This window comes from Babylonia areolata, chromosome 23 (genome assembly GCF_041734735.1).
Source record: "Babylonia areolata isolate BAREFJ2019XMU chromosome 23, ASM4173473v1, whole genome shotgun sequence".
Classification (NCBI taxonomy): domain Eukaryota; kingdom Metazoa; phylum Mollusca; class Gastropoda; order Neogastropoda; family Buccinidae; genus Babylonia; species Babylonia areolata.
In genome coordinates this window covers 6,245,067-6,270,805 of record NC_134898.1, presented here as the reverse complement: position 1 = coordinate 6,270,805, position 25,739 = coordinate 6,245,067, and the positions used below count along the sequence as shown (strand labels likewise).

Genomic DNA, 25,739 nt, shown 5'->3' with positions numbered 1-25,739 from the left:
CTGACTGTCACACACACACTGCTCTGTCACATCACAAACTGACTGTCACACAATGGCATACATTGTTCTGTCACTTCACACATTGAATGTCACACATCACACCATAATGCCACTGTGAAGGGAAGACTGTCACACAAAAGGTGTTTTTTTTCCCCCTAAAATTACGTTTAACACTTTAGGACCTATGACTTACATCCCTGTTGTTTCACAGTTGATAGTGATGGGAAACGACTTACTCTGTTTCTTCCTGTCTGCTAGAAATTTTGGAGACTGTTTACATCCTGTGGACTTGTTGGGTTTGAACTGTATGTCTCACTGGCAGTGGAAATTTCTGAAGTCACATGCTGGCACAGCTGGTCCAAAATGGTATTGTCCAGCATGGATGAATCTTGGCTCATTTTTCAAAGGTTTACGGCCTTAAACATGGCTCAGAAAATAACGAAAGATGTGGACAGTGGGAAGAAAGCCCGCGCAGTGATGAGGGCGATGATTCGGTGCAGATCTGGGTTGTGATGTCCACAGTCACAGCCCACTTCATGACACACAGTGAGAGCAACAGTGATGGAGGCTTTGTGTGAGACTGATCAGTCTTGTGTCTGAATCAGTTACAGTGTGAAGTGAAGACGTACCATGCTGCACTGTACACCATGTACAATAACAGACATCTCACAGTGTACAATAACAGACATGTCACAGTGAAGAGAAGATGTACCATGTAGAACTGTACAATAACAGACATGTCACACTGTACAATAACAGACATGTAGCACTGTACAATAACAGACATGTCACACTGTACAATAACAGACATGTCACAGTGAAGAGATGATGTACCATGTCACACTGTACAATAACAGACATGTCGCAATGAAGGCAAGACGTACCATGTTGCATTGTACAATAACAGACATGTCACACTGTACAATAACAGACATGTCACAGTGAAGGCAAGATGTACTATGTAGCACTGGACAATAACAGACATGTCACACTGTACAATAACAGACATGTCACACTGTACAATAACAGACATGTCACACTGTACAATAACAGACACGTCACAGTGAAGACAAGACGTACCATGTAGCACTGTACAATAACAGACATGTCACACTGTACAATAACAGACAGTCATGTCACACTGTACAATAACAGACAAATTACACTCTGTACATTAACAGACATGTCACAGTGAAGAGAAGATGTACCATGTAGCACTGTACAATAACAGACATGTCACAGTGAAGAGAAGATGTACCATGTAGCACTGGAAAATAACAGACATGTCACACTGTACTATAACAGACATGTCACAGTGAAGGAAGACACACCATGCAGCACAGTACAATAACAGACATGTCACACTGTACAATAACAGACACATCACAGTGAAGGAAGACGCACCATGTAGCACTGTACAATAACAGACATGTCACACTGTACAATAACAGACACATCACAGTGAAGGAAGACGCACCATGTAGCACTGTACAATAACAGACATGTCACAGTGAAGGAAGACGCACCATGTAGCACTGTACAATAACAGACATGTCACACTGTACAATAACAGACATGTCACAGTGAAGGAAGACGCACCATGTAGCACTGTACAATAACAGACATGTCACACTGTACAATAACAGACATGTCACAGTGAAGGAAGACGCACCATGTAGCACTGTACAATAACAGACACGTCACAGTGAAGGAAGACGCACCATGTAGCACTGTACAATAACAGACATGTCACACTGTACAATAACAGACACGTCATAGTGAAGGAAGACGCACCATGTAGCACTGTACAATAACAGACATGTCACAGTGAAGGAAGACGCACCATGTAGCACTGTACAATAACAGACATGTCACAGTGAAGGAAGACGCACCATGTAGCACTGTACAATAACAGACATGTCACACTGTACAATAACAGACACGTCACAGTGAAGGAAGACACACCATGTAGCACTGTACAATAACAGACATGTCACACTGTACAATAACAGACATGTCACAGTGAAGGAAGACGCACCATGTAGCACTGTACAATAACAGACATGTCACACTGTACAATAACAGACACGTCACAGTGAAGGAAGACACACCATGTAGCACTGTACAATAACAGACATGTCACACTGTACAATAACAGACATGTCACAGTGAAGGAAGACGCACCATGTAGCACTGTACAATAACAGACACGTCACAGTGAAGGAAGACGCACCATGTAGCACTGTACAATAACAGACATGTCACACTGTTCAGTAACAGACATGTCACAGTGAAGGAAGACGCACCATGTAGCCGATGGCCCGGAGCTCACTGTCGGAACAAGGCAGCAGGTCCAGGTACTTGTAGCGGTCAATCAGCAGAGCTGTCTCCTTGCCCTCGTACTCCTGAACCTGAACACACCACACACAGCCACCATCAGCATGCAGGATTTATAAAACACACACACACATAAAAGAACAAGACAAACACAAACACAAAAAACATCTATTCAAAACAAAGCAAAACAAACCACAGCATAACACAAACAACAACAACACCCCCCCCCCCCCACTCCCCCCCGCCCATCCAATTAAACACACAAAAAAGAAACCAGCTCAGATAAAACCATACACAAACAAAAAACACCCAAATAAAACCAAATATGAAAGCCATGGATCCCCAACTTGTTGAAGCATGTCAACAAGAACTGGGCCCAGACAGCACTGCATACAAGTCCTACAACATCACTGTACCCTCAGCGCACTGCTGACCCAAAGCTGCTGAGGAGAACCAAACCCATCAGCTGTCAGACTACATGGCAAGGCTGCACTGTACACCATCTGTTCTCCCTTCCACACTACACCCCCCCAGATCAACCAGGCCCAGGAGATACAGACACCTGTAGTGCTAGCCTACACCCAGGCCCTGACCAACGCCTGCCAACAGGTCAGCAAACTCAACACTGCAGCAGTGTTGGTCAGGAAACTGGAGCGACAATTTCCAAAGCAGCATCCAGGGGGTGGATGACACGCCACTCTGTGCTGACACTCACAGCGCATTCAGCTGTGGACAGGAGGTGGCCAGTGGTTGAACTACCACACAGTGACAGGACCGACAGGGTCTGAACTCACAACTGCACAGTCTTCACACTGGACAGACCTTTCTGTCAGCACAGAGCCCCACAAGGAAACACGGTCCTGCAGAACCCACTGCTCACCTTTTCAATAGTCTGTGCACGCCGCTTCTCCACCTTCACGATGCTGGCCAGGTCACCGACCTGGGACTCAAACGCCAGGAACCGACTCCAGATGTCACTGTGCACAGACACACTCAAGAACATAAACGTAAAAAACAACGCTGAACTTGTTTGACTCTTTGATATCCCCTATCATGTCCTATGATAATAATAATCATCATCATCATCATAATAATATTATAACTGGACATTTATCAGCACTTTCCTCACTGCACAAAGCACTTTACAATCCACACACACATGCATACAAAACACACTCAGTCCTCAACTCACAATCATGCGCAATAAACATATGTATGTGCATAAAAACTCATACGTAAATACAAACATGGTGATCATGTCCCAAATCATACAGATCATGGTGTAGTGATGTCACAATGGTACAGTGATGTCACAGAAGATCATGGTGCAGTAATGTCATAATGGTACAGTGATGTCACAGAAGATCATGGTGTAGTGATGTCATAATGGTACAGTAATGTCACAGATCATGGTGTAGTGATGTCATAATGGTACAGTGATGTCACAGATCATGGTGTAGTGATGTCATAATGGTACAGTGATGTCACAGAAGATCATGGTGTAGTGATGTCATAATGGTACAGTGATGTCACAGAAGATCATGGTGCAGTGATGTCATAATGGTATAGTAATGTCACAGATCATGGTGTAGTGATGTCATAATGGTACAGTAATGTCACAGATCATGGTGTAGTGATGTCATAATGGTACAGTAATGTCACAGTAGATCATGGTGTAGTGATGTCATAATGGTACAGTGATGTCACAGAAGATCATGGTTTAGTGATGTCATAATGGTACAGTAATGTCACAGATCATGGTGTAGTGATGCCATAATGGTAATGTCACAGATCATGGTGTAGTGATGTCATAATGGTACAGTTATGTCACAGAAGATCATGGTGTAGTGATGCCATAATGGTAATGTCACAGATCACGGTGTAGTGATGTCATAATGGTAAAGATGTCACAGATCATGGTGTAGTAATGTCATAATGGTAAGCTGTTACAGACCATGGTGTAGAGATGTCATAATATTTGTAACATTACTGTAGACAGTGGTAAAACAATGTCCTTATGGCTAAGTGATGTCACATGAAACAGTGGAAATGATAAAAGTAATGCCACTAGAGACAGTGGTAAAACAATGTCATAATGGTCAACCCTTTCGCTGCCAGGAAAATAAGATTTAAGTGAAATCGATTTGCTAGGATTTTTTCACAAAAAAAACGGGTACTAATTTTTAAAAAATTCTGTAAAGTGGCCGTCGAAAAATCAATAAACTGTCATAAAATGATGATAGCAGCTATACACACATGCACTAACGCAACTCAAATGAGATCAGGAGATGAAAGCCTGAATGTAGAAGAGCTTTAACAAAATCAAGGAACACATAAAATATACTTATTCTGGTTAGTATTACCAAACAATCAAAGTTATGTCGTTCTCTTTCATTCCTACAGTCCATTCTGCGCCACAGAAACAGTTCATTTCCAATTTCTCTGACTCCTGTATGTCGCAGTCTGAGCTGTGTCAGAGCAGTGACAGATGTGGCCAGTCATCACACAAGTCTCTCTCTCTCACACACACACTCAACCACTTACGTGGACTTCTCTGGAGGCACGTGACCTGAACTCAAGATGCGCTCAAACAGCACTCTGGTGTTGTTGTCCTCTGCAACATGCCACACACACACACACACACACACACACACAGACATAATAACGCACATGCAAAAAAGCCTAAAGCACTTAACACACACACACTCGTAACACAAAATAAACAAGCATGCACACAAGTGGGAAGATGCTGAAAGGGAAAACGCACAGTGACTGTTCAGTGGGTCAACACTGAGATGTTGTCCAGTCTGAAAGAGACAGATGACTGGTTTGTAACAATGTGCTGATGTTCTGTCTGTCACACTCCACTACCAGGACTCAACATTTACGGTTGCCTAACTGCCCAGGGCCAGTATCAGATCACCATGTCAGGCAAGCTAAACCATTTCTGTACTTGCCTGACCTGGCAAACAATATTTGTTAAGACTAGCATGGTTTTTTGGGGGGTTTTTTTTAGAAATATTAGTTGCACTCCCAATACGATCAACAGACATTCTTTAGAATATGATATTCAAGTCGTGACTTTATCAAGCAGAATGAAGAAAAGAGTTGCCCTGCAGCTTTCAGGCAACTTGCCACTGGCTGCTATTTTTGGAACCTTCCAGCGTCACACATCTCCTTCAAGGGATTGGAGTCAAGGACTCATCCAACCTGCCACCTGGTGGTCACAGACATGTTTACCCAACAAACTGAGCTTTGCATTCTTCTTGTCTATGGCTGTTGTGACCATGAAAAGTCTGTTTTGTTTAGCACACAGTTTTCACACAGCTGATAATCGTATGTCAGCTGGTCTTCCTATTCAGAAGTAAACTGTTCACTGCCAGTGCCTGCCTGAAGGTGTTACATCTTACCACTGAGGCTTGTCTGTAGTCAACCCATGTTGTCAACCAAAATGGCAACAACTAGAACACATGAGGACTCAGAGAGCCCATCTCCCTACCCTCCTCACTCCCACACTGCCATCCACACCACCTCACCCTTCCACACTGCCATAGCCATCAAAATCACTGCTGCTTCATCCCCCCCCCCCCCCTCCCCATCACCCCACTCTTCTTCACTGACCGATGTTTTATTTCTCTCTCTCTCTCTCTCTTTGGAATCTTTGAGTAATTAAGTTTTTGAATCATGAGTCTCTCTCATGCTCGCCCCCCCCCCCCCCACCCCCCGCCCCATTCTTCTCTAACCCTCTTTGTCTTCTCAGTCAAAAGGTTCTGTATAAATCAAAATGAAATAGATATCAACATTAACGAAGTAACAAGATCCATTCTGTGTTGCCAATACTGACTCAAATCACCGCAAACATGACTACCGCAATTACCTCCCGCTTTCCTGCACTTCCTCTCGCCCCTTTCAGCTCCCTCTTTCTCCCCACTTTCTTTTTCCTTTTGTTATAACACCTCCCTGTCCCATCCATCCCCCCCTGTCCCATCCATCCCCCTTCTCCCTCAACCACTCCTTTTCCATGGACACAACAGAAATGGCAGAAAGGATGGGGGCAGAGGGTGGGGATGAGGGGGGTCGAAGTCCAGACACACACCACAGGAAAGCCCCTGTTCGCATGCACCACCTTCCCTCTCTGGAGCTATGTCCCACCCTTGATCTCTGTGCTTCTCATGGTCTTATTCTGTCACCACCCCCCTCCCCTGACCCTCACCATCATTTCAAACTCACACATACACTATGTGAATGCCTAACACACACACACACTCTCTTTCTCTCTCTGTCTCTCTTATGATGTTTTCGTTCTTTATTAATGAACTGGCAGGAGAGATAACGAAAAAAGGAAGACATGGGATTCAAATGATCCCTGGGGCTGTTGAACTGTTTCTCATGTTATTTGCAGATGATGTAATTCTTTTGTCTGACACGGCCATAGGACTTCAAAATCAGCTGAACATATTAAAGCAAGAAGCAGATAGATTATTTTTTAAAGTTAATCTTGAGAAAACAAATGTAGTTGTGTTTAGAAAAGGTGGTTACCTATCTAGATATGAAAGATGGCACTATGGAACTGATGAAGTGAAGGTAACTAATGCTTATAAGTATCTTGGTATGATTTTTACAACTAAGCTGAGTTTGACAAGGACAGTAGCAGAGATTTGTAGAAAGGGGAAGAAGGGGGTTATAGAAATCTTAAGGTGTTTACGTAAGTTAGGCTCGATAGATTCATATATATTTTGGAAACTTTTTGATACTCAAATAGAACCAATGATAACATACAGTGCGGAAATTTGGGGACTTTCTGATAACAAAGATTTGGAAAAAGTACATACATTAGCTATTAAACGTTTTCTAAATGTTCCATTACATGCTTCAAATACTGTATTATATGGAGAAAGTGGTAGATACCCATTATACATTAAATCATGTGTGAAATGTATAAAATATTGGTTAAAATTAATAAGGCTACCCACATCGAGATTATGTAAGCAGGCGTATGAAATGTTAGTAAATGAACATGAGAGAGGGAAGGAAAACTGGGTATATTTTGTAAAGAAGACATTAACTGTAAATGGATTTGGGATTGTGTGGATGTGTCAGGGAGTTGGATGTGTAGAAGGATTTGTTTCAGAATTCAAAGATAGGCTAATTGCTTCATATAAACAGAATTGGCACTGTAAAATGGAAAGCACTGAGAAATATAGATGGTTTTATAGTTTTAAAAGTATATTTCAAACAGAAAAATATATCACAGTCGTGACAAACAAGTGGCACCGAACAAGTCTCGCCAGATTTAGAACGAGAACGATTGGTTTGAATGCTTATGGAAAGTGGTTTCAGACTGAGCCCTCGTTACTCTCCCCTTGTCCGATGTGCGGTCATTCAAGGGAAGATGAATTACATTTTTTGTTTAGTTGTAAAGCTTATGACGATATTCGAGAAAAATGTGTTGTATTTAAAACAAATTCAGCAAAGAATGAAGATATTTTTGGAGTGCTTAATCTAAATCAGGAAACTTCACTACAGTCACTTGCAAAATATATTGCAGAAGCGAATAACATGCGACGAAAAAAACCTCAACAATAATAAAATAGTATCAGGTGTTGCTCATTGTGAAAAGTGAAATCTGTGTTGTCATTCTCATATGGAAAATATTTATGTTATACATTTATATATGTTTTTGTTTTTATTTCTCACTACATGCCATTACTTTGAATGGATGGTCGAACTGCACTTTGTTGCACAGATTGATTGATTTCGTTTTGGCTTTGGTTTTCATCAATATTATTACTATTGATGCATGTTATTTGTATTATGAACCCCCATGTCATTAGGGCTGTAAAGCTATTGACATTAAAGTGTTCAGTGTTCAGTGTTCTCTTAAAACTGACATATAGTCCGTTGGCTACGGAATTATATTCCTGAAAATCTAAAAAGGGAACTGAACTTGAAATAAATTAAAATTCATTTAAGCTTTTGAAAGTTGGGCAAGTACCAAACCCATCCAACAAGTGAAATTTCCACTGACTTGCCTGACAGGGCAAATGAAAAACCAAATTTAATGATGAACCCGGACTACCCAACACACAGTAACAGAAACTAACTGTGGTGATGTACTGTGTGTGACACTCATTTTACTCGCATCTCACTCACCGTTCAGGTGGGACATGAACTCAATGTAACACAGTGCGTACTCTGGGACATCAGCGTAGCGTTTCAATCCCAGTTCAAAGATCTTCAGGGCGATGCTTTTCTCCTGCAAAAGAGATATGTTAACACAAATCAAACCAATCAACACACATACATGATGGAGTCTCCCGTCAGTCCGACGGATGAGTAGGCAGGCAGGCTTATCTGTCGGTGTGTGTCCTCATATGGGAGAAGAGGCCGATTCTGGATGCGCAGCACTTCCCACAGGTGTTGCAAGGGAAAATGTCTCCAGAAGTTGAGCCCTGCTTCCTTCGCTCACGCTTCTCCTTAATGGCCAGCGTTCTCTTGTTTTCAAACATCTTTATGCCACTAGAGCACAGCATCCTCCAGCGAGAGCGGTCAAGGGCATCAGTTTCCCAGGAAGCGATGTCTATGTCACAGGCTTTGAGGTTTGTCTTCAAGGTGTCCTTGAAGCGCTTGCAGGGTCTTCCACATTCATGGTGACCTTCCTTCAGCTGGCCATACAAAAGCATCTTCGGGATCCTGCTGTCTGTCATGCGGACAACGTGTCCTGTCCAGCGTAGCTGGCACTGGATCAGCAGGCTTTCAATGCTGGGCAAGCCGCTCCTCTCTAGGACCTGGAGGTTGGAGACCCTGTCTTGCCACTTTATGCCAAGGATCTTTCGTAGGCATCTCTGGTAAAACTGCTCAAGTTGTTGAATGTGACGGCGATACGTCATCCATGTTTCACAGCAGTACAACAAGGTGGTCAGCACAACAGCTCTGTAGGTTTTCATCTTGGTGCTGAGCCTGATGCCTTTGTTGTTCAAGGAGGTATCACTGCATGTGGACCATATATACGAAACTATATATGCAACAAAGCTAAAATATAACTTCTGACCAATGAACTATCTAAAAAAAGAAAATTTAAAGAAAAGAAAGAAGTGACCAAGTGGATGATACCCGTTCAAGATATATGAAATTGCAGCAGTAACATATGTCGAAACATTCACATAATTATGTATTCACATATCCATGGAACAATACAACATCCTGGGGATAAGTGGTTACAGAGGTTAACTGAGTTTCACAACGAGACTGTCCTTGTCCAAAAACCACATTACTGTGAAGTTTCTGTGGAACCATGACTGGAATGATATACACTGTGTCTGTGGTGACAGGTACAGCATTTGTAATGACCACATACAGTGTCTGTGGTGACATGTACAGTGTCTGTGGTGACATATACAGTGTCTGTAATGACATGTACAGTGTCTGTGGTGACATGTACAGTGTCTGTAGTGATATGTACTGTGTCTGTAGTGACATGTTGATGTACAGTGTCTGTGGTGACATGTACAGTGTCTGTGGTGACATGTACAGTGTCTGTGGTGACATGTACAGTGTCTGTAGTGACATGTTGATGTACAGTGTCTGTGGTGACATGTGCCGTGTATCTAACGACATGTACAGTGTCTGTGGTGACATGTACAGTGTCTGTGGTGACATGTGCTGTGTATGTAACAACAGGTACAGTGTCTGTAATGACATGCACAGTGTCTGAGGTGACATTTATTGTCTGCAGATACATTGTTGTAGATACATGTACAGTGTCTGTAGTGACATGCACTGTTGGGCATCTGTGATACAATGTATGTCGTGACTGTCCTGTTGGGTGTCTGTGATACAATGTATGTCGTGACATGCACTGCTGGGTGTCTGTGATACAATGTATGTCGTGACTATGTCCTGTTGGGTGTCTGTGATACAATGTATGTCATGACTATGTCCTGTTGGGCGTCTGTGATATAATGTATGTTATGACTATGTCCTGTAGGGTGTCTGTGATACAATGTATGTCGTGACTATGTCCTCTTGGGTGTCTGTGATACAATGTATGTTGTGACTATGTCCTGTTGGGCGTCTGTGTTACAATGTATGTCTTGACTATGTCCTGTTGGGCGTCTGTTATTACAATGTATGTTGTGACATGCACTGCTGGGTGTCTGTGATACAATGTATGTCGTGACTATGTCCTGCTGGGTGTCTGTGATACAATGTATGTCGTGACTATGTCCTGTTGGGCGTCTGTGATACAATGTATGTCGTGACTATGTCCTGTTGGGTGTCTGTGATACAATGTATGTCATGACTATGTCCTGCTGGGCGTCTGTGATACAATGTATGTTGTGACTATGTCCTGTTGGGTGTCTGTGATACAATGTATGTTGTGACTATGTCCTGTTGGGTGTCTGTGATACAATGTATGTCATGACATGTCCTGTTGGGTGTCTGTGATACAATGTATGTCGTGACATGTCCTGTTGGGTGTCTGTGATACAATGTATGTCGTGACATGCACTGCTGGGTGTCTATGATACAATGTATGTCGTGACTATGTCCTGTTGGGCGTCTGTGATACAATGTATGTTATGACTATGTCCTGTTGGGTGTCTGTGATACAATGTATGTTAAGACTATGTCCTGTTGGGCGTCTGTGATACAATTTATGTTATGACTATGTCCTGTTGGGTGTCTGTGATACAATATATGTCGTGACTATGTCCTGTTGGGTGTCTGTGATACAATGTATGTCGTGACTATGTCCTGCTGGGTGTCTGTGATACAATGTATGTCATGACATGTCCTGTTGGGTGTCTGTGATAAAATGTATGTCATGACATGTCCTGTTGGGTGTCTGTGATACAATGTATGTCGTGACTATGTCCTCTTGGGTGTCTGTGATATAATGTATGTCATGACTATGTCCTGTTAGGTGTCTGTGATACAATGTATGTCGTGACTATGTCCTGTTGGGTGTCTGTGATACAATGTATGTTGTGACATGCACTGCTGGGTGTCTGTGATACAATGTATGTCGTGACTATGTCCTGCTGGGTGTCTGTGATACAATGTATGTCATGACTATGTCCTGCTGGGCGTCTGTGATACAATGTATGTTATGACTATGTCCTGTTGGTTGTCTGTGATACGATATATGTTGTGACTATGTCCTGTTGGGTGTCTGTGATACAATGTATGTCGTGACTTTGTCCTGTTGGGCGTCTGTGATACAATGTATGTCGTGACTATGTCCTGTCGGGTGTCTGTGATACAATGTATGTTATGGCTATGTCCTGTTGGGTGTCTGTGATACAATGTATGTCGTGACTATGTCCTGCTGGGTGTCTGTGATACAATGTATGTCGTGACATGCACTGCTGGGTGTCTGTGATACAATGTATGTCATGACTATGTCCTCTTGGGTGTCTGTGATACAATGTATGTCGTGACTATGTCCTGTTGGGTGTCTGTGATACAATGTATGTTATGACTATGTCCTGTTGGGCGTCTGTGATACAATGTATGTCATGACTATGTCCTGTTGGGTGTCTGTGATACAATGTATGTCGTGACTATGTCCTGTTGGGCATCTGTGATACAATGTATGTTATGACTATGTCCTGTTGGGCGTCTGTGATACAATGTATGTCATGACTATGTCCTGTTGGGTGTCTGTGATACAATGTATGTTGTGACTATGTCCTGTTGGGCATCTGTGATACAATGTATGTTGTGACATGCACTGCTGGGTGTCTGTGATACAATGTATGTCGTGACATGTCCTGTTGGGTGTCTGTGATACAATGTATGTCATGACATGCACTGCTGGGTGTCTGTGATACAATGTATGTTGTGACATGCACTGCTGGGTGTCTGTGATACAATGTATGTCGTGACTATGTCCTGTTGGGCGTCTGTGATACAATGTATGTCGTGACGATATCCTATTGGGCATCTGTGATACAATGTATGTCATGACTATGTCCTGTTGGGTGTCTGTGATACAATGTATGTCATGACAATGTCCTGTTGGGCGTCTGTGATACAATGTATGTCGTGACATGCACTGCTGGGCGTCTGTGATACAATGTATGTCATGACTATGTCCTGTTGGGTGTCTGTGATACAATGTATGTCTTGACTATGTCCTGTTGGGCGTCTGTGATACAATGTATGTCTTGACTGTCCTGTTGGGCGTCTGTGATACAATGTATGTTATGACTATGTCCTGTTGGGTGTCTGTGATACAATGTATGTCGTGACTATGTCCTGCTGGGTGTCTGTGATACAATGTATGTCGTGACATGCACTGCTGGGTGTCTGTGATACAATGTATGTCATGACTATGTCCTGTTGGGTGTCTGTGATACAATGTATGTCGTGACTATGTCCTGTTGGGTGTCTGTGATACAATGTATATAGTGACATGCACTGCTGGGTGTCTGTGATATAATGTATGTCGTGACTATGTCCTGTTGGGTGTCTGTGATACAATGTATGTCGTGACATGCACTGTTGGGCGTCTGTGATACAATGTATGTTATGACTATGTCCTGTTGGGCGTCTGTGATACAATGTATGTCATGACTATGTCCTGTTGGGTGTCTGTGATACAATGTATGTCGTGACTATGTCCTGTTGGGCATCTGTGATACAATGTATGTCATGACTATGTCCTGTTGGGTGTCTGTGATACAATGTTTGTCATGACAATGTCCTGTTGGGCGTCTGTGATACAATGTATGTCGTGACATGCACTGCTGGGTGTCTGTGATACAATGTATGTCATGACTATGTCCTGTTGGGTGTCTGTGATACAATGTATGTCGTGACTATGTCCTGTTGGGTGTCTGTGATACAATGTATATCGTGACATGCACTGCTGGGTGTCTGTGATACAATGTATGTCGTGACTATGTCCTGTTGGGTGTCTGTGATACAATGTATGTCGTGACATACACTGTTGGGCGTCTGTGATACAATGTATGTTATGACTATGTCCTGTTGGGCGTCTGTGATACAATGTATGTCATGACTATGTCCTGTTGGGTGTCTGTGATACAATGTATGTCGTGACTATGTCCTGTTGGGCATCTGTGATACAATGTATGTCATGACTATGTCCTGTTGGGTGTCTGTGATACAATGTTTGTCATGACAATGTCCTGTTGGGCGTCTGTGATACAATGTATGTCATGACATGCACTGCTGGGTGTCTGTGATACAGTGTATGTCATGACTATGTCCTGTTGGGTGCTGGCTGTCAGCTCTGACCTTGCTGCAGTAGTACTCCATGAGCGCTGCCGACACATAGACGTGGTACTTGGTGCGCTTGTCCTCCCTGGCCAACTTGAACACCAGGCGTGCTGACTTGATGCCTTCCGCACGACGGGCAAACTTCATGTACTGGATGAAGGGCTGCCCACCCACAGGGAAACACAGCATTAGTGTCCTGTTCCATACGCTGCACAGTCTGCCCGACACAACAAGCATTACCCTGTCCCACATACTGTGATACATAGCACAGTCATAACACAGTATTATCCTGTTTCATACTGTGATACATAGCACAGTCGTAACACAGCATAACCCTGTCCTATACTGTGATACATGGCACAATCTTTACACAGCATTATCTTGTTTCATACTGTGATATATAGCACAGAACACATCATTATCCTAATTCATATGATGATACATAGCACAGTCAGAACACATCATTATCCCGTCCCATACTGTGATACATTGCACAGTCATAACACAGCATTATCCTGTCCTATGCTGTGATACATAGCACAGTCTTTACACATCATTATCCCGTCCCATACTGGGATACATAGCACAGTCAGAACACATCATTATCCCGTCCCATACTGTGATACATTGCACAGTTTTTACACAGCATTATCCTGTTTCATACTGTGATACATAGCACAGCCAGAACACATCATCATCCTAATTCATACGATGATACACAGCACAGTCATAACACATCATTATCCTGTCCCATACTGTGATACATAGCACAGTCATAACACAGTATTATCCTGTCCTATGCTGTGATACATAGCACAGTCTTTACACAGCATTATCCTGTCCCATACTGTGATACATAGCACAGTCATAACACAATATTATCCTGTCCTATGCTGTGATACATAGCACAGTCTTTACACAGCATTATCCTGTCCCATACTGTGATACATAGCACAGTCATAACACAATATTATCCTGTCCTATGCTGTGATACATAGCACAGTCTTTACACAGCATTATCCTGTCCTATATTGTGATACATAGCACAGTCTACCTGTGACAACTTATTATCATCCCGTTCCCTATTGTGAACACATAACGCAGTCATAACAAAGAATCACTCCTATTTCATACTGCGGAAACACAGCACAGTCACAACACATTATCATCCTGTTCCATATTATGGACACATAGCACAGTCATAACAAAGAATCACTGTCTTACTTCATACCGTGAAAACATAACACAGTCATAACAAAAAATTACTGTCATGTTTCATATTGTTGACACATAGCACAGTCATAACAAAGAATCACTGTCCTATTTCATACTGTGGACACATAACAGTCACAACACATCACAATCATCCTGTTCCATATTGTGGACACACAGCACAGTCATAACAAAAACCCACTGTCCTATTTCATACCGTGGACACAGCACAGTCATATCAAAGGATTACTGTCCTGTTTTATACTGTTCCTTTCAGTAAAACGTGTAGTCCAATTCGATAGTTTATAGTATATCTGAAAATGCTGAAGGTGAAACAAGGCTGATACAGCATATGAAACATGCTGAAGGTGAAACAATGCAGACAGGGGATCTGGGAACAGTCAAGGGGGAAGTATGCATACTGACCAGTGTCGGATCCACCTCCTCCCTCTCCACCAGGCGCTTGTAGATTTGATGAACTTTGTCGTACTTCATACGTGTCTGCAAGTACACACACACACACACGCACACACACACACACACATGCACACGCACACACACACACACACACAAACCAAGACTGAAATATGTCATGGCTCAAATACAATCTGAAAAGAAAACAAAAACAACTAAATCAAGATCCCAAAGTAAGTTCCACATTCTGTCACACCACCATCAAGAATGTACAAAAGCAACTTTTCATAATCCACTCAACCGATTTGTGATGTTACTTTAAAAAAAAGTAACCCAAAATTTTGATAGCACCAGCTGAAGTCTGAGATACTGCAATTTGCAACTCCCTTCCTGTAATCCTTCACTTAAAAAAAAAAAAAATCAAAGAAGAAAAAAAAAGGATGATCCACTGGCAGGATCCAGTTCAGTTTCTCAAGTTGGTTTCACCTCAGACAAATCCATGTACACTACACATCTGCTAGGTGGGTGCCTGACCAGTACCATGCATACATATTTTTGTGTTTCATTACTTTTGTTGCTATGTTTTCTTTTTCAGTGCGCCAAGTGCATGCTGCACACTAGAACCTCAGTTTATCGTATCATCTGAGGCTAGATTCTCAGTTGGGAGTTTTCAGTCAAACTTGAGAGAAAGGGCGAGATTGGAACCTAGACCTTCATGGACTCTGTATTGGCAGATGAGCATTGCAACCATTCTGCCACTGTCCTCCACCTCCCCATCTTGCTCACCTCCTCAAAGTCAGCGTAGGCAAAGTAAATGAGCATGTTGGACTTCATGATGGTGGTGGTGGCTCGCTCGTAGATGGCAGCAGCTTCATCAGCAAACAGTTTGCCGGCGTTCTGGTCGCCCTTCTCTGACAGCACCCGGCTGGACTGCTCCAGGTAGGAGGCTGCCTCAAACCACACATCTGGGTGGTGGCCCAGGCACAGCAGACACTGCTCGTAGGCAAACATCACTGCAACAGAGAAACGTCGTCATCACTACCACACGGCTATGGTCATCATAGACACACAACAAGACAATATCAACTGTCACATTTTCACTCCTTTTTTCTCCTTCACACATTCTTTTCTTCAACCAAAACAAGTGCAAATCAGAACACTGGCTGACAGATAGGCTAGCATATTTTTCAAACACCCCTTTGGAAATTATAACTTCAGTAAAAAGGGGGTACCATCTGCCAGCTCCCTGAAAAATGTCAACACTGAAATGAAAAAGGAATGAGGGACTGAGGGAACTGAATGAATTTTTCATCATCACAGCACACATCATGCCAGAAAAACATTTTGAAAAATTTTTCTAAATTAAAAAAAAAGTACAGCACATGATGTTGGTGCTGGTACACACACACACACACACACACACACACACACACACACACAGACAGGCCACTGACCTCTCTTGGTGATGAGAGCCTGGTCTTCTGTCCTCAGAGGGTTGGATTTCTCCCACTTGATGTATTTCTTCCACAGCTCCACCTGAGGCACATATACACACACTGCTCATCCTTCTGGACCCCACCCACAGCACCATGCTTGTTCACACATCTCTGTCTGCAGGTGAGCACAGCAGACAATTCTCACACACCAAACGCTAAGAACTTCTTTGGCCTCTAAAAACATGAAAGCTTATATACAGGAGTTACTACCAAAGTCAGTTTCCATCCTTGGTTGACATTTTTTTGACTGTGCATGAACTGTGCCCCATCCATCCAGCCACAACTAACTCCATCCTCCCATATCTGTCTTCTCAGAAGATAACCTCCAATTTGTAAATGCAGCCAACTGACAACAGCCTCTACCTAGAGACTTTCTCTGTCTCCTCTCGCTCTCCTCCCCACATCCTATACAATTACCTGGTGGCTGAAATCTGGACTGTGTGTGTACCCATGTAGCATGGTGTATACATGGCTGCACCTTGTGTCTCCATGTCAAAGTGTCTTAGATGCTGTTTTACAGCACAATGTCATCCACCTGTTTTGCTTGTGACAAGCTGATGTTGTTCCCCTTTGTGTGTGTATTGTGTAGACAAGACGTGATGAATGTCATTAATCTGTTGGCTCATGATGAGCGGCTTTCTCTTTCACAGGTAACTGCTTCTCTCCCTCTCCTCTGTGCGCGCGCATGTGTGTGTGTGTGTGTGTGTGTGTGTGTGCGTGTGGATGTTTTAGGTGGGGGCAGGGTGGGTTTGGTTGCAAAGGAAGGGCTTCGTGTTTAGGCTGTGGTGTTTACATGTTGTTGTATTCTTCTTTCTCATTTCACATGTATTATTTTCTTTTATTCTGTTCTGGGAGAGTGGTGATGAAGGGTGGGGTAATCAGGAAACAGGGATATATGTATTTTCATTGTGCTTCAATAAAGAATGTATCTCCTTTTGCTCACTTATGATTCTTTAGTTTTAGTCCCTTTCTAGGTCGAGGACTGAATGTAAAAAATATGTTACTTGCTTCTCTATTTCAAGTAACCTCAATGATAAGAAATCATCATGTATTGTCTTGTCCTGCCTTTCCCTACCTCAAACCACTATCCCCTGTCCCAAAGCAGCTAGGAGACAGAGTGGGCAGCTGTCACCTGTTTGGTTTCATGGAAGGTGTTCTGTGGGGGCACAGAGGGAGTACTTTTGTCCAGCCCCCTGGTCACCGCTTCGTACTCCTTGGCCACACGCCGTGCTGTCATGTAGTCCCGGCCTCGGTCCTCCGTCATCTTCTTGGCTATCAGAGCATTGATGCTCTGCACACACACCGCACACACACACACCACATACACACACACATTCACAAACACACCACACACACATGATTTACACACACTCACACACACACAAAGTCAAAAGCACTTCAGCTACCTATAATATGCCAAAGTATCACATATCTTCACAACACACTGCAGCACTTACATTGTCTGGTATACATGTACTTATTTACCACTATCCTCTGTCTCTATAATATCTGTAATATACCACACGATGATCAGTGTCTACAATCTCATTGTATCTACAATACATCAAAATGTACCTTCACTGTAATAGTACACACTGACTGCCATTTCTGATGTCTAAAAAAAATTCAATAATAAGTCAATAAGTAATAGTAAAGATTACTAAGACCGTGGATGAAGAACTAGAGTAAAATAAAAGACAGCCCTTGCAAGAATTAATTCCAAAGAAAGTTAATCTCAACGAACATGGTCATCGCATCAAGATTTCCACAATCCCATGTTCAGAGGCGAAATCATCCTTCTGTGCTAAAGTTTTTCCCTGCAAATGATGCTGTTATGTCCAGTATCAATATGCTGACCATTACACATAGTGGTGTTAAGGCAGAGCCACACAGGAAAACTTATAAAAATTTTAAAAAAGAGAGAGAAAGACAAGGAAACCACCTTCCCACCATTCCAAACTCACATTTTCATAGGCAAAGTAGTCCTTCCAGAGGATTTCAATGTTGATCATGGGGTTGGTGACCCCTCGCTGGTACACTTTGCGGACAGCAGAGATCCTCTGGTTCTCGGCATATGACCCCACCGCCTCCCTGCACACCCCAACTCAGTCTTCAGCACTCAGTGGATACAGCAACAGTCATCATCACTGCCACTGGTCCACAATCATTACATTGTCACAGTGAAGGCACTATCAATAAATCGTTATTTCAAGGCATAAAAATAATTACATTCCATTAAATATTAATATGTCTGGGCAAGAGAAAGCCTGCATAACCATTCTAAATAAATATTCCTGCCATTCAAAGCACTGCAAAAACAATATACTCCTTCCCAAACACGCATCCAAATAAACTTGCACAACATAAGTATTTCTTCTAAGAGACATGTTTTTTTTGCTTGTTTTTTTTTCTAAGAGAGACATGTTACTGCTACAACTCCCACAACACCAACCCTTATTTCTTCAGAGACAGACATTCTCATAACCATTCCTGCATCAGGTAAACATTCTCATTAAGACTCCCATGACCTAAAACAATAATCCCATCTACTTTTCCTGGTGATTTCAGTCAGGGTCAGAAAGTGGCTGTCATCAGGCCAAGCTGAGTGTCAGCATCCTCTCAGAGGTCATTCCTCTGTTGGCATAATCGAGTTAAATGGTGTGGCCTGACAGTGGTTGTACTTACACAGACTTGAGGAAGTTGATGTAATCCACCCAGATCTGGTAGGACATGATGTCCATACCAATCTTCTCTAGGGCAAAGTCGTATGCCTGGGCCATCTTCTCCCTGTAGGAGGTCAGTTTGCCTTTGGTTTCTTTGATGTAGTTGAGGTAGAGTTTCCACAGGTCAATGTTGAGAACTTTGATCAGGCAGCGCTGGAAAAGCTGTTGACCACATTGGCCACATGACAAAGTGCCGTCAATGCAAAGCGCCACCCTCATGGACACATGAATCACAGGAAGGCAGGACAGCTGGCAGCACAACTTTATTGCAACAACAATTCAATCGGCTGACCCCAATCCTTTAAAAAAGCATTGTTCAGTGTTCCTCATTCATTCAGATATAAACAAACACAAAACCACTAACAAGCCAGGGTTTTAGCACTTTTATTACACAGCAATACAAAGTAACTATGATACCACAAATAAACATACTGAGATCTGCAATGCATGTTCAAGTTGACAATGAAATTAACAGCACAATTTTGTTTTAACAGTACAACATTTTGGCTGTTTATAAACTATAGAGTCTGACAAGACGTGCACAGCTGTTACATCTGACAACTTGACTTGCATAATTCAATGTGATGCGTCTGTTCACATCGGTGTATCTCCTACACTTCTCTGTTTAGAATAATCCTACTGCCTTTCCTGAAATATCAGCATATTGCAGAGAAATTATATAACACTACCAAAGCATGCACACACCTTTCCATGGGAAAACGCACATACACAACACATACACACACACACCCATACTCATGCACACACATACATACAGGCATGTGCACACATACACACTATTTCCCAAAGGGGAAAATGCCATATGTCTGACACTGAAATACTATTCTCACCTTCTCCACTCGTTCGTAGTTTTTGGCTTTCAGCTGTAATGACAGGAAGAACAACAACAAGCATTATGATTGGGTGCATAGATCTTTATTACACAATCATCAACAGAACAAGAACAACACACACAGACACACACACTTGCATGCAAACACACAGAAAAAAAAAAGAATCAAATATATAAATCATATAAAAGATAATAATTCTCTTTGGGCTGTATGCCCAAAGTAATTTATTGATGAAAAACAAACTTAAATTCTATACAACAGGAAATAGTTTCTACGCACAAATAAGATTCCACCAGTAAAATTGGAGTCTAATAATAACTCAAATTTCTTTCACAAAACTTAAATACACTGTAACCTAGTCTCAGCAACCCTTCTCTCTCTCTCTCTCTCCATCTTTTTCTGATAAAATAACATTACAAAAATATCTGGCATTTCAAAGACAGAGAAACTGGGACACCAGCTCAAGCTGTTTCAAATGTCAAACCTTGCTATTTTCACTTGCTGATATGTCTAAACATTGGCACATACACATATTTGCATGTGTATGTGTGATGAGAATGCACAATTACATGATTATCTATGCATGTGTGTGTGTGCGCGCGCGTGCATGAATGCATGTGCATGTATGTTCATGTGTATATCACTGTGTGCACTCACCAGGATGTGCAAATGTGACAGTATGCATGTAGATATATGTGAAATTGAAACTGAAGGTTCACCAACTGTGAAGGACTAAACTGTTCCAGAACTGCATAAGCTGTGACCAGAGAACCCCAATGGCAGGCCAAAAAGGAGGCAGTGGTGAGGATTGTGGAGCCCTGTGAACTTGTCTGATGCTGTTGGTCATGTGACACAGCAACACACCACCTCTTTGTCCAGCAATATACAAGCTCAACTGCTCTAACTACATGTGAAAAATCAAAATCCATTTTGCAAGACTCCCTTTCAAATGACACTGAATAAAGCAATCAATAGTGTCACGAAACATTTGCAGTATCTGTAAAGTCTAATCTTTTTACTATTATTGTTAATGTTATAGCAAGAATGCTTTAGAAAAAAATTAAGGGAGACAAAATTCAACCAATTTTTAAAATAAGCAAGAGCAAAATCACCATTTGGCAGTAAACCTGTGCTGAAATGTTTGGGTCAATGAAGGTTGTTCAGAATGAAGGCTGGCAGTGTCACCATGATTCAAAGGAGGCATCAATTGTTGTTTTTCTTCTTAATCCTCCTGGACAACTGTCGTCCAATTGGAATTCTTCTCACCAGATTACTGACCAATTAAATTTTTCTCACTCTCTGCCAAATGCCTCAGATGGCTATTCTTTCCACTTTACCAAATGATTTGCAGTAATGTTCTCACTGCCTTACCAATGGTTTGCAGGAATGTTCTCACTGCCTTACAAAATGACTCATTCATAATTATTGAATGAGTCATTTGGTAAGGCAGTGAGAACATTATTGCATGAGTCATTGGTATGGCAGTGTGAACATGTAAGCCAGGTACCAGCCTGCAGTGAAGTGGTGGAGATGCCTACATGAGCACATCAGCAGTCAGTCAGAAATTGGTCACTTGCGGACTTCCGGTTTTACCTCCGACGTCGGCAGGTACCTTTCTTCATAGCATTTAAATATCGTGTTTTATTCAAGTGTTAGAAGTGACATCCTGTTGGGAAAATCATCGCCTGCAGTCTGTGTGGATCTGGTGTATCACCTGTGTTCGGATTTTGTGGTGCAAGTGTGTTCAGTGTGAGCAGCCCGCGGGTTGGTGCTGCCAGTGGTGTATACCAGGCCCAGCCACGTGTTCCGCCATGGCGGCGGACACGGAGTGCGGGCCGGTGTTCGTCACGGCGAGAGCCCTGCCCAGCTTCAATGGCATGCCTGACACTATAGACTTATGTATAGCAGCAGAGAGAGTCACGGGTAGAGGCACCATCAGAGGTGCTCAACGCATTAGAGGTTTGTGGCGCCTTTACCCGCAACAAAAACAATTCAGAGACAAACTGCTGATAGAGGGCATTGAATTAAGTGGAATACACATAAATTTGTTGGACAAGAACCCTTTTGCCTTCAGTGACAGTGACGGCGAGGAAAAACCAGCCACCAAAGTCTGGATTTCAGACATCCCACTGCATTGTGGAAACAAAGACATTGAAACGGCGCTGAAAAAGATAGGCTCAGAAATTCGATCGCCTATAAAGAACGAACTCGCAAGAGACAAAAGCGGGCAATTGACAAAATGGGAAACGGGGAGGAGATTTGTGATTATCTCCACCCCAAAAGAACCTCTACCCCCCAAAATAAAAGTTGGCATCTTCCATGCCGGAATATACCATAAAGAACAAAAGCAGGGGCAACCGAAAAAGTGTAATAAATGTTTAACAGTGGGACACGTTGCGGCAGAATGTCCCAACCAAGTTGTGTGTATCTCATGTGGTGTTGAAGGGCACAAGAGGGGAGATCCTGTGTGCAAACCACCACCCCACTCCCACTCCCAGGCAAACACACAATACACCACAGAGATGTGTACTCAACCAACCAGTGTGCAGGAAGAGAGTGAGAACGATGCTGACGCACATGAGCCCTCGCCTGCCGCGAGCACGAGAGCAGTGCCAGAGGAAAGGAAAAACACGCAGCGCTCACGCTCACACAGCACAACAAAGAGAAGACGCAGCCAGTCTTCGGAGGAGGAGAGGAGTAATCTTCGCCGCTCGCGGATTGAGGATTTCTTCTCGCAGAAACTAAAGGAAACGGGAGACAGCAATGAAAGAACGGAGCCACCAGCAGCAGACAGCGCCATGGGGGATACCTGAAATCACCGGTGTTCTCTCCATGTCTTCCCCCACCACGACCCCGGCTATGTTTTACGGACTTTATGATTGAATGAACAACGATTTTTGATGTGATGTTACCACTTCAATGGCTAACGAAATTAGCATCGGAACTTTGAACGTTAGAGGGCTCCGAAATAAGCTAAAAAGAATGGCCTTGTTCAAATACTTGAGAGAAAGGAAACTAGATATAATCTGCCTACAAGAGACATATATTACAGAAGATTTAGCTTCCCAAATTAAAAGAGAGTGGCATGGAGATATTTTTTACAGTGTAGGAACAACAAAAAGTAATGGTCTCCTTACTCTTATAAGTAAAAAGCTACATTATGATAATATGGACCTAAAACATTCCACCAGCAGAATATTAAGTCTTCAAGTTAGTATGAAAGATAAACTACACACAATTATCAACTGCTATGCACCAAATACCACGGCAGAGAAAGTAGCCTTTATTACACAGCTCACAGCAGTGCTACAGGATAGTGAATCAGATCATATATGGGTAAACGGTGATTTCAACATTGCTCTGAACGAAATTGATAATATATCAGGATTACAACATGCTGAAAGAGAAATTCAGTCGCTCACGGAAATGGTAGCCAGTTTAGACCTGCATGATGCATGGCGATCCCAACACCCAGACACAGTGGCTTACACGTGGTCACGACCCAACCCTTTCACTGCCAGGAGAATAGATTATATCTTTTGTGATGCCATTGCTAAGACGAAAATCAAAGAGGCGAATATTGAAACGTTCCCACAAACAGACCATAGACTTGTTACAGTCACCGTAAAGCTAAATAACTTCCAAAGAGGAACGGGGTACTGGAAATTCAACTCAACACTTTTGAATGATAAAGGCTTCACAGATCAGATAAATAATACAATTGATGAACATTTCAATGAATATTATAACAACGATCCAGAAACCGCATGGGAAATGCTGAAAGTTAGAATAAAGTCTTTCTGTATACAATATGCTATCGGCAAACGCAAGGAAAAAAAAGACCCAAATGAAAAGTTAAAGCAACTAACAGAACTAGAAAACACTCTAAGTGGGGATCCACAAAATAAAATGATACAACAGCGAATACAGCAAAAGAAAAGAGAGATTGAAATGCAGGAAATGCACCGAGCAAGGGGAGCTCAAGTTAGGTCACGAATGAAATGGATTGAGGAAGGAGAAAAAAATACAAAATACTTCCTTAATATGGAAAGAAACCGGGGAACAACAAATATAATATCGTCACTGAAACTTGATAATCGAACTACGGAAAATCCATCAGAAATTATAAACGAAATTAAATGTTTTTACCAAAACCTATACAAAGAAAAGAAGGGCAGATCGCAAAACCGAAGTTTGACACAACATTTCCTCAGAAACGAGTCATTTCCAACTCTTTCTCATGACGAACGAGAACTGTGCGACGTAGATTTGTCTATAGAAGAATTCACACAGGCCCTCCAGACTCTAAATAAAGACTCTGCCCCAGGCATTGATGGATTAACCCCTTCGTTCTACCTACACTTTTGGGAAAGACTAAAAATGCCTTACTTCAATTGCATTATTTCATCGGTCCAAAATGGACGACTTCCTTATTCGTTAAAGAAGGGCGTGATTACACTATTACATAAAGGTCAAAATCTGGACAAGAATAACTTAAGTAATTATAGACCGATTACATTGACGAACACAGATTATAAGATTTACACAAAAGCTCTCGCTAAACGTCTGCAAAAGGTAATAAAGCAGATAATAAATGACGATCAGGTAGGTTTTATAAAAGGCAGAAATATAACTTCTCATCTAAGGCTTATTGATGATCTTACTTCATATATAGATAAAACAAATCAGGCTGGTGCACTAGTAGCGCTAGATTTTTCCAAGGCCTTCGATACTCTATCCAAAAAATGTATCACGGAGGCACTCAGCATCTTCAATTTCGGCCCAAAATTTATACATTTCATCACAACCGCGATGAGTCAATCAGAAAGTTGCATCCATAATGGAGGTTGGCTATCTGAATGGTTTCCTGCGGAACGAGGAATAAGACAAGGTTGTCCAATGAGCCCTATGCTTTTTATAATTGCTGTTGAGATCCTTGCAATCAAAATCCGGAATAACCAGGATATAAAAGGAATCTCTGTTCGAAGTGGTTCCATCAAAGCAACAACAAAAGTCAAACAATTCGCAGATGATGCAACATTAACAATGAAAAACGAAAGAGACATTAAACTAGCGATCCAAATTGTCGAACAGTTTGAAGAATTCTCTGGTCTAAAATTGAATAAGCTAAAATCGAAAGGTATATGGCTTGGTACAAAGAAAAATGAAAGCGGGAAGGTTGACGAAATCCCAATGATAAACGGAAAACTGAAAATCTTGGGAGTCTACTTTTCGGCCTCTATAGAGGCATCGCTAATCAAAGAAAACTGGTCAGAAAAAATCGAAAACATCCTGAGGATAATAAAGACATGGGAACGCAGGAATCCTTCACTATATGGTAAAATAATACTGGCAAAAACCCTGCTTCTGTCACAGCTCTCATATATCTTGCAAGCGTTGGCTATACCTAAAATAACTCTAAATTACATCAACAGTATCGTATACAGATTCCT

The 25,739-nt window shown here is 42.2% G+C and overlaps 1 protein-coding gene across 1 annotated transcript in view; it reads right to left on the bottom strand.

Annotated features, from left to right (window-relative positions):
• The window catches only part of LOC143298363 (cleavage stimulation factor subunit 3-like), a 57,563-nt gene that overhangs the window by 5,082 nt on the left and 26,742 nt on the right, over positions 1 to 25,739 (bottom strand). Inside the window, exons 4-15 of the mRNA XM_076611261.1 lie at positions 20,284 to 20,316; positions 19,395 to 19,594; positions 18,674 to 18,800; positions 17,842 to 18,000; positions 16,668 to 16,749; positions 16,000 to 16,226; positions 15,226 to 15,300; positions 13,606 to 13,749; positions 8,491 to 8,593; positions 4,882 to 4,951; positions 3,218 to 3,314; positions 2,307 to 2,411 (exon numbers count right to left, since the gene is read on the bottom strand). Coding sequence (XP_076467376.1) covers positions 2,307 to 2,411; positions 3,218 to 3,314; positions 4,882 to 4,951; positions 8,491 to 8,593; positions 13,606 to 13,749; positions 15,226 to 15,300; positions 16,000 to 16,226; positions 16,668 to 16,749; positions 17,842 to 18,000; positions 18,674 to 18,800; positions 19,395 to 19,594; positions 20,284 to 20,316 — 1,422 coding nt within the window. The remainder of the gene's footprint in view (positions 1 to 2,306; positions 2,412 to 3,217; positions 3,315 to 4,881; positions 4,952 to 8,490; positions 8,594 to 13,605; positions 13,750 to 15,225; positions 15,301 to 15,999; positions 16,227 to 16,667; positions 16,750 to 17,841; positions 18,001 to 18,673; positions 18,801 to 19,394; positions 19,595 to 20,283; positions 20,317 to 25,739) is intronic.